This window comes from Dreissena polymorpha, chromosome 7, assembly GCF_020536995.1.
Source record: "Dreissena polymorpha isolate Duluth1 chromosome 7, UMN_Dpol_1.0, whole genome shotgun sequence".
Lineage (NCBI taxonomy): Eukaryota > Metazoa > Mollusca > Bivalvia > Myida > Dreissenidae > Dreissena > Dreissena polymorpha.
This window is the reverse complement of record NC_068361.1, coordinates 56,893,278-56,903,579: the sequence shown is the minus strand read 5'-3', so window position 1 is coordinate 56,903,579 and position 10,302 is coordinate 56,893,278. Positions and strand designations below refer to the sequence as shown.

The 10,302-nt window shown below is 34.3% G+C and overlaps 1 protein-coding gene across 3 annotated transcripts in view; it reads right to left on the bottom strand.

Annotated features, from left to right (window-relative positions):
* LOC127838664 (uncharacterized) overlaps positions 1-10,302 on the bottom strand; it is a 10,745-nt gene continuing 443 nt past the window's right edge. The window contains exons 2-10 of one of the 3 annotated variants that reach the window (XM_052366532.1): positions 8,989-9,049; positions 8,279-8,403; positions 7,219-7,338; positions 6,908-6,969; positions 6,259-6,411; positions 5,473-5,643; positions 4,317-4,583; positions 2,159-2,755; positions 1-1,870 (exon numbers count right to left, since the gene is read on the bottom strand). In XM_052366532.1, coding sequence (XP_052222492.1) covers positions 2,739-2,755; positions 4,317-4,583; positions 5,473-5,643; positions 6,259-6,411; positions 6,908-6,969; positions 7,219-7,338; positions 8,279-8,316 — 828 coding nt within the window. In that variant the 5' untranslated portion in view covers positions 8,317-8,403; positions 8,989-9,049 and the 3' untranslated portion in view covers positions 1-1,870; positions 2,159-2,738. Of the gene's footprint in view, positions 1,871-2,158; positions 2,756-4,316; positions 4,584-5,472; positions 5,644-6,258; positions 6,412-6,907; positions 6,970-7,218; positions 7,339-8,278; positions 8,425-8,988; positions 9,050-10,302 lie in introns of all 3 variants that reach the window. The other 2 variants (XM_052366530.1, XM_052366531.1) reach the window with 2 other exon arrangements.

The following is a 10,302-nucleotide window of genomic DNA, read 5'->3' as shown; positions in this document are numbered from 1 at the left end:
TTGGACTATGTAAGAGCATTTATTTAATGGCTGGGTAAATAGGAATAATATTTCAAAATACACATAGACACATAAAAGATTGAAATCGATATAGAAGTTACATACATTTAGTTAGATGTACAGTAATATATCATTTTTCTCGAGGTGGTACAATTATTTGTTGTCAAAGAATAAATTAAATGGTTGCTTAGTAATACTGCATGGCATAAGTTTTAGAGTTATCGAGCATTTATATGTATTAAGGACGCTGGTCTCTTTGGAATAAGCGTGTACTATATCACTGTTAGTGACACGAAAGCTTCAATGTCAGAAGAAGACGCATTGGGGGGGGGGGGGGTAAACAAACGATGTCAAAAGTTCACAACCCACGGACATACAGCAGACAACGAAAACAACAGGATGAACATTTAGGCGAACAATCGAAAGTATTTGTTACAACTTAAAACGTCGAAAGCTTCAACATTTCTAGAAGTACCTACCGTTTTGTACGACAAATGGAATTAATAGTGGATTTGGTATTCTTTTTTGCAATCTTTCACTTTGCATTTACGTGTCATTGAGTGCTCACAATGTATGGCCATACTAATAATATATGGTAAGATGAAAACTTAAATAAATCAAAGTCATTGTGAGAGCAACACATATATACTTTGACTGGGCGGAGGATTCAGTTGTATTCAATTAATTTACTAGTTTGATAATTTATTTGTTTCGAACCTAAACATATAATCATCAGAGACAACATGATCACAGTTTTTTTTTTTGCGAAATACATAAGATGCATCAGACTTTGACGGTAGATTTTCATGTTTTCAAGAATTTATGGCGGATAGATTTGTCTGGAATTATTTAAAGCCTAAAATATTACGAAGCATCACATACAACATTAATAAGATGAACTAAAACTGTATGTATAACTTGATTAGGCATGGATGCTCATTTTTGAATGAGTAACAGTAAGCCATACACTAAAATACATAATATGACCCGCGTCACGCGAAAATGAGCCTTATGACAAATACGGCTAGCGAAGCTCGATCTCAGCTATCTTATTTCTCGGCTTACAAATTAAGGGTTGTGCTGAGAATAAGAAGGACGATAAAATAATTATACGGACTCACAACTGAATGCAAGTTCAAATAAGACTATTCATAATGAATAACGGGTCTAAACAATCATTAATCGTTTTGTGTCCCGGTCTCAGTCGAATACCCATGCACCAGCAGGAGAAAAGACTCTTAAACAAAACGGTCCTTTAACCCATGTATGCCTAGCGTCTAGAAAAAGGCCTTGACAAGCAGCGTAGACCAAGATGAGACGCCGCATGATGCGTACATGAATTTCTGTAAGAAATATTCTAAATATAGAAATAAATATACTAGACATCCCTAATTTTGGCAATAAATTAATCCAAGTAAGAAGGATGGGAGAGTCCACTTGGCATAAATGGGTTACTTATTGCAATGAACCAATTACCAAAGAGCGAGGCACAAAACAAGTGCACAAGACATGACACAAATGTACACAAACGCAGAAACATGAACAAAACTGGAGTCACCGTCATGGAATGGTCTATGCAAAAGCACTAAGAATTATTGTTGCTGTTGCTGTTGCTGTAGTGGATCAACAAGACACCGAGAAATGCATCCTATGTTCGTCAGATGCCTTTGTCTGCTTATACAAACATTAAACAAACTTCCTTTAAAATGGAGTTTGAAATTAACATTAATATTGAGATTTTACCCTTGCAAGACATTTTAGTTCATTTTTATTTGACTTCATCATTAATGTGTTTTACATTACTTAGCTTACTTAAACCTACGCTGTCAGAGTTCGGCGTTCCTTTTCACCTTAGTATGTGCGAGTCCCTCTGAAAAAAAAGTGCACAAACAAATTTTTCGCACAGCTGTTAATTTTTTTCAGAAAATAAGGCCCGCAAACAGTACCCCCACAGGCGTAAACGACGGTGCAAAAGTGCATGTACTTGCAGACACATGTTTGGGACCCGGGGTCGGACCGTAATTTTACTAAATGGTCGGACAATCTGTGGTCAAACTTATATATATATATATATATATATATATATATATATATATATATATATATATATATATATATATATATATATATATATATATATATATATAAATATACTCACTAAATTCTTCCATCATTTTGTTTACAAAAAAACAAAATTTGACACTGTCATCCAATACAATCCTTAGTTTACAAAGTCATTAGTTCATTCAGTTATTCTCTTCAAACTGCAGTCTATTATTCTTATTCACAGTTTTTTCCACCGTCTTTGTGAAGTTGCGTTTGGCTGCACAACTTGCAAAAAAAGTGGTGCTAATTTTTTTTTTAATTTCAGTCGCAAACTTCTCAAAACTGTGAAAGCTTCAGTAACAAATTTCTCAAAATTATGAAAATTTAAGTCGCAAACTTTTTAAAATTGTAAAATAATCAGCTGCAAGCTCTTCAAAATTTCAGTCACAAAGTTCTCATAAATGTGAAATTTTTTTTAGACGAAAACATCTCAACATTTTGAGAAATGGCCATTTCCTAAGAAGGAAAAAATCGCTTCTTCAAAATCACTATCAGATTACAAGTTCAAGATTTCAAAGAGTTAGAATGTTTTAATCATCACTGGCTTTGTCAACGTATTCACTGCATGCGGGGTTGTCTATATTATCACCCGTTGTTGTAGCGTGGTGTGCAGAAATAGCCTCCTCAATAACTTATTCGTTCACTGGCACTGAAGTAAGCAGAAACACAAATGTCTCATTCATTTGTGGGGCAGGCCTGTTTACTTTTGTACTTGTATATATTATTCAAAGATTGTGTTTGCCATTATTATTACAAATTGAATAAAACATAAAATTCTGTTGTGTATCATATTTGACATATGTTGTCAAGATTTTCATGAATGGCGAAAATACTCCAATTATTTCTATTGCCACAATTAGCAATATTTAAAAGAAGAGGGCCAAAATGGCCCTTTAGCGCTCAGCAGAGTTCATCTTAACCAACTGTTGAAGACATTTTAGTAAAATAACAATAAGATTAAAACAATTATAACAAAAAATGTTCCGATAGAGCTAAGATGCCCTACATTAAATCCTCTTTTGTCAAACACAAGCTGTTTGTGGCAAAATTTGACTCTTTAACTATAAGTGTGCCCTTGACCTTTCAGGCAATGAGTCAGGTGATACACGAAATACTCAGTCTCTTCGTGATAGTCATTTGTGGTTAGCTATCGTCAAATTAACCCATTTATGCCTAGCGTCAAGGAAAAAGGCCTAGGCAAACAGCCTAGACCCAGATGAGACGCCGCATAATGCGGCGTCTCATCAGGGTCTGCGCTGTTTGCTTAAGGGAATTTTTGTAAGAAATTCTCTAAATATAGCAATAAATATACAAGACATCCTTAATTTTGGAAATAAATTGATCCAATTAAGAAGGATGGGAGAGTCCACCAGGCATAAATGGGTTAAGATATGAATAAAATATGTAGAGAATGGATAAGCTGTTTTAAGCTGGATAAGCCAATTCTGGTCATTGACCTCTAAGTGTGACCATGACTTCTGAGGTAGGGAAACAGGTTTTACGCATGTCCTCATAGTTGTTATTATAAGTAAATTATCTAAAAGAGCATGATTAAAAAATACAGTCCAAATAAGCCGTTATATAGCCATATTTGAAGGTTGACCTTGGCCTTTTAGGTGAGGAGACAAGTTTATCTCCTTATAATGAATAGCATTTGAGCCAAGTTATCCATATGTGTGCAAAGTAATGGCTTAGACAGTTATGTTGTTGTTGTGTATGGGCAAATTTGACGTTTAACTCCTTGACCAATTAGGTAGGAGACAGTTGTTACACACAAAATGCCATGTCCTAATGGTGTGACATTGACCTTTGAGGTAAGGTGCTCACAAGTTTTACACGCTACTTGTGTCGTTAGATTTATTGCTTTGTGCCAAGTTATAAATATATCCTATAATAGATTGCAAATCTATGGTGAACACATGAATGTTTAAGCTCTTTTAAGGCCGAATTGGAACTGTACACACTTAATATGAAATTTACCCTTGAGATAGGGGAACGGGTGGTACACCCAACAGGTTGTCTTATTTTGTCTAAAGTTACTTAAAAATCCATCAATAAATGGCAAAGTTATGGCCAATAAAGGTAATTTCCCATAGACATACAGACTCATCAATATTGAGTCACAACTGTGACCTCTATAGTGGTGACAATGTTTTCCTAAACTATGACCCTTGAATTCGAAGACGTGAGAGATTGGCGTAAGGTGTTACCTTTTGAGTCTCCAGCCGTGGAGGGAGAGCCACCAATTGAAACACGGACATCACCTCCAGCTCCGATGTAACCCCCATCGCGATCAAGGTGCTTATACTCGAAATTTGTGAATTCAACACTGTGTTTCGGACCAGTTGTGGCAGATATTTGGATTTTCTTTTTGCCACGTTTCTTCCAAACGACGTAAATCGCGATTGCTATAAGGGTGAGACCCACCACGCCGACCACGATTCCGACAATTAGGCCAACATCCGTTGAAGAGGACTCTGAGTTGAATAAACAATATTATGGGGAACAAATCAATGTCACAGTATTTACAATAAGATATTAATTATGTTGTCAAAGAGTCGAGGCACTTGTACCTTGTAAACTGTTTCCACAGAATGATAAATTACATTTAAATAGCTTTTTAAACAAAAACTTTTGAATTAAACAATGTTTCCTGTTGTACTTTTTGTTTACTTTAAGAACTTTTTTCCAGACACACTCTGTGAAACTTTGCCTCATTGGAAAACAAAAATGTAACCGATTATAACCAACTTAATGCTCTTCATAGGTCGCCGTGGCGTAATTGATATGGTGTCCGTCTATAACCCGGGAGGTCGAGGGTTCGATCCCCACTTTGGGAGCGTTTTCTCAAATGCACACCAAGTATTAGTTCTACACAGGAAACGCACTCGAAAGCGTTTCAATTAGCCTTTCGATGCAAAACTTAATTCTTTATCATGGATCTGGCCCCTTAAATAAATGGTGTACATAAATGGGACAAAAAGCGCTTGTTATCAATATGGAATCTAGTGTGTTTCGCAAGGGTTTTTCATTAAACACATACAAATCAGCGATACCGACTGAAACTGTTCTGTTTTTTTTTTCTAAATTAAAAACAGACTCATCAAATGGTTTAAAAAACCAACTTAATTTAATAAAGTCACGTTAAGACTTAAAAACATTACAATTACAGTGCACAAGGGCATGAACAGGGAATATCTCAAATAAATGCGTTCATATTATGCCGATCACGGTTTTTTGTTAGAAAAAAGTTACCAGCTTTATTTCTTAATTATATGATATGGGTCTACCACATACTTCTTATTCCATTCATGTAACTTAACCGGCCCTTGTGACAATTGTTTGAAAGCATATATCAGTACTTACTAGATTTGAAAGTTATTGGTAGGGTAACTGAGCTGCTAAATTTCGATCCGTGTAAACCACCGTCTGTTGTCATTTCCGTATATAAATACGTCGTGTTGACCCCATATTCCTGCAAGACGCCGCCAGTTACCGTTATTGAGCCGGTGGTGGTGACTTCTGATTCCGTTGTGCCTAGTTAACATTTTTCATGTGAATTTACTTCCACACAAAGGCCGCGCTTTGCAGGCCGATATGTATGTTCCTGATTAACTCTAGATTGACAGATATTGTTTGATAACAATCAGCTTACCGGAACAAAAGCATCCATAACCGAAACACTGCTTCATATTGAACTCACTTGATATGCTGATAATATGAAGGCCAATGTAACAATTAAATCAAATATGTGTCCTTTATAATGTACTAATATGTTAATACAGCATTAAGTTAATGTTAAATTAACTTTACTTGAACATAAACATGTAGTATTAAGCTACAACATTTTCTTATTTACAATTCAGAACCGTTTGTTACCCATATATGGTTGCCTATAAGAGTAAGGGTAAAATGCTAGAAAACATACAGGAATGTGTCACCTTTCACACTTACAATTGACAAGAGCTTGAACGGGATATATGCCAGATAAATGTATGGATAGCATGTCAAACACGGTATATTGTTTGAAACAAAACATATATATAGCTGTATTTGTTAATTATTTGATATTGGTTTTCCATTTACTTTCGATTCATATATGTTGCTGAACCGACCCATTTCAAACATATATTAAAACATTCCGGTACTTACTAGTTTTGGCACTCATTGGTACGGAGACGTAGCTGCTCCATTGTGAACTGTTTGTCCGACCGTCTGTTGATGTTACCGTCAACGAAGAATTCGATTGGACGCCGGTAGGTAGCGTTTTTGCACCGGTGGTGGAGACTATAGGTTGCGTTGTGCATAGTCAAAATTTATATTGCGTTTTTAATAAAGCAGAAAGGCTACGCCTTAAAGGCCTGCATTGGCTTTGTTGGTAAACTTAGGTGATTTAATGTTTTTTGTGTATAATAACGATCAGCTGACCAGAGCAATGATTCCCTGTGCGAAAAGTCATTGCAAACTAACTTGACATGTTGATATGTTGAAAGCCATTTTAATTAAAGGGGTTAACTACATATCTGTGATATGTTTTTATATGTATTTGCCTTAAGATTGCGGAAATGAAATGTTGACAAAAAGTCATATTGCTTTAAGTTCAAATAATATATACTAGTAACTAACGTCATTATACTTGTGCTATATTTTTTAACTTCAATTTTACACCAACATTTCAACGAAGCTTATTGTTCTTCTTTTACATTTTACAACATAAATCTACTCCCTGCAATAAAACTGCAACAATGCATTATAATCTGAATCGAAATTGCCTTTGTGTAATATGAATATTTCCACGTACTAGTAAAACCAATAACAGTCACGTTAAAGTTGTCATTCAGATAGGTTACGCCATCTGTTACACTGCAAAAGCAAAAGAAAAAAAACGTAAATTTATTGGGATACTACAGCGGATTTATACAAGTTAAATAAGCATGAATCACTGGTCGATATTGTAAAACGTCTGTATTATCTACATTACTAAAGACAACCACTCGTACTAAACGTTGGTTTGTTGTAAAGTTTAATAATGATCGAATCAAAAAGACATGTTATTAGGACAAATTCAACTGGACAAATGAAGCATCTATACTTATAATTAATAATACTTACCTGACGTTCAGGATATAAATCGAATGGCCGTTGGATCTGAGGGCGGACTCATTACAATATACTCTATAACGACTAGGATCTTTTTGATAAAACTTTCCGTCAGGTTTCTGATCCACCAAGCTGTGAAATGAAGATGTTAACACTAAATGCAGTTGGGCCGTGCTATGGGGGGTTTAATGCATGTCCGTAAAGTGCCGTCCCAGGTTAGCCTGTGCAGTCCGCACAGGTTAATCAGGGACGACAATTTCCGCTTTTATGACATTTTTCGTTTTAAGAAAGTCTCTTATTAGCAAAAATCAAGTTTTTTTCGTAAAGGGTCGTCTCTGATTAGCCTGTACGAAGTGCACAGGCTAATCTGGGACGACACTTTACTCACATGCATTAAACCCCCTTTTCACAGAGCGCGGTTCATGTAAGGAGGAAAGGTCGTAGTCATAGTGCCATATAAATTAAAGAATTTTACACTTAAATAAGTTTACGTTGCAAGAAACAATCGAGATCTATAACATACGAAGAAGTTTTTGATTAACAATCGAACACGACCGTTGGAATAACGATAGTTATATATATATATATATATATATATATATATATATATATATATATATATATATATATATATATATATATATATATATATATATATATATATATATATATATATATACCCAAAAGCTTACACTGAATACATTCACTAGACACTACCAAAACATATAAGAATAAAAAAGTTCGCACATCGCGAAAAACAAGTCCATAGGCAATTTTTTTATGTTATTTATAACAGGAAAGGTTATTGCGAAAAATAGGTAGTACTTACAGAATAAAAAGCTAATTACATGCTAGAAGTTTACGTGTGCCATTGTAATAAGAAGGCACATGGTACCTTTTTGAACCGATGGGGCGATGTGTAGTTTATGAACACCGTAAATAGCTGCGCTGGTTATAACAAGCAACTAGTGGAAAGATCTAACACATAGCTATACTCTTTACGAACTTTGTTTAAATGATCAATGCAAACTATACTATAGCAAGCAAGTAAGTTAAGGGGTTGTCTGTTTACCTATAAACATAGTTTCCTTCTCCGTTGTTCACATTCATTGCAGCTATAGAATTAAAGCAGGGCTCGAGCTGAGATAAATTGACTGTACGGGGGTAGTCCGAAGGCCGTCTATTCCAGTTTAAAGGCTGTCCGTTCACCCAAATGTCCATAAAAAAAAGCAAAAAGTCAATACAGATTCAATATTCTTTACAATTAAATGTGAATAAATTTATGGTTATCATTAAATTTTATGAATTTTCAAAAAAACATTAATACGCCTGACAAATAACCACATTTCAAATAAACTTTCTTTGATATACTCTAGCCTCAATGCCATGCAAACTAAATACATGTTGGTTTACTTTGCATATTTGTACAGCGATGAAACCATAACTGTATTGAGAATTTCAACTTCAGACACAGATACTATTTTCGTACAATATTTAAGTGCACTTTGGCAGCACGTTTTGATTGATAAGACCACGACATACTATTTTACTATGTATACGTTAGACAAATTCCAACAATTGTGCTTTTGTACATTTGCGATCAAATAGGTGATTGTATTTCGAGTTAATTATCTAATCTTAAACTTAAATGGAACTATTATGATTTGAAGACATGGTACAACTGTAAGCATATCTGGCTGCCGTACTATGATTCAAATAATAAGCCATGGAATAGTATTAATTACGTCCACAGAATTGGAAATAATTTAAAGAAACGCTTACCTAACATTAATACACAGAGCCACAAAAGACGTCCGGCCATGATACTCGATCTAATACTGAACTAAAAATGAAATGAAAAAGTATATATATGTAAGTCTTTCGCATTTATTATTTTTGCTACACACCAAAGTATTTAAGCGTGTCATTGCAGACAAGGTGGTTGCTCTTTGACACGCGTTCATCATAAGTAAATGTTAAAGTCACAACATAGGTATTTATCGTAATTCATCATTTTAAACAGTATTGTAAACAGATATAAGTTATAATATGGATATTTTCATGAAAACATTAGAACATAAAAACAGAAAATGTCGTAATGCAATGTGTATTTGTTCCAATATTCCATCTACCGATTTCTGAATTGATTGTTTAATTTCGTTTGTAAATTATCCATAATCTGTCCAGATTTATTTGCATTATTATTTTTTATGATTATATATTTTTTAGAGAAAATTATATGGATTTATTTTATGCTTTCCGGTGGTTTATAGAGAAATATCAGTGAATTAAAACTGATAATTTCACTGTTAAAACAGTGAAAATTATCAGTGAAAATTATCGATAATTTTCACTGTTTTACCGGCACTATTGTTTTACCCCATTGTGACCCCCCACGCATTCTTCCACCAAGAGCGAGAACTCTTCGATGAATATTTATATCAACATACGGAGTAACTTCCCTTGACCATACATATACACACTGTTAGCGTTATTCACGCTATAAATAGACTCCACCAATTGTGTCATCATGATTATTTATTTTTTAAATGATGTTATCGGTGTTTTTTTCTTTTCGCTTGATATGTGTTGCATTGTAAATACAAAAAAGTTATTGTTTAACGTTTGTTTTCTTGTGGACTATTCGCAACGCTTAGTGTAAAAGCGGTAATGATATTTTGGGGCGCCCAAAGGGAAATTGGTTTTAACGGATCGGCAAACGTATAAAAATATTAATTTGTGAGCATAAAATAAAAAGAAAATTTGTTGGATTGGGTGGAATATCGATTTTAATTTACTCGTGATCATAGAAAAATATATTTTCACGAGTGGCGCATATAATTTTCTATGATCACTCGTGAATTAAAATCGATATTCCACCCAAACCAACAAATATCCACTATTTAAACTTTCTTTATTGACCTTAAGTTAATGTGATTTCATTATGTGTATCCATCGTTGATTAATATTCGTTATTTAAACACACGGACTTGTAAACAGATATTAAGCCTCCCCCTTAAAATTGAAATATTTTGTGTGAGGCCATCTAATAGTATTTTGTAATTATTAAAAGAAAAAAGGCAACCATTACCGATC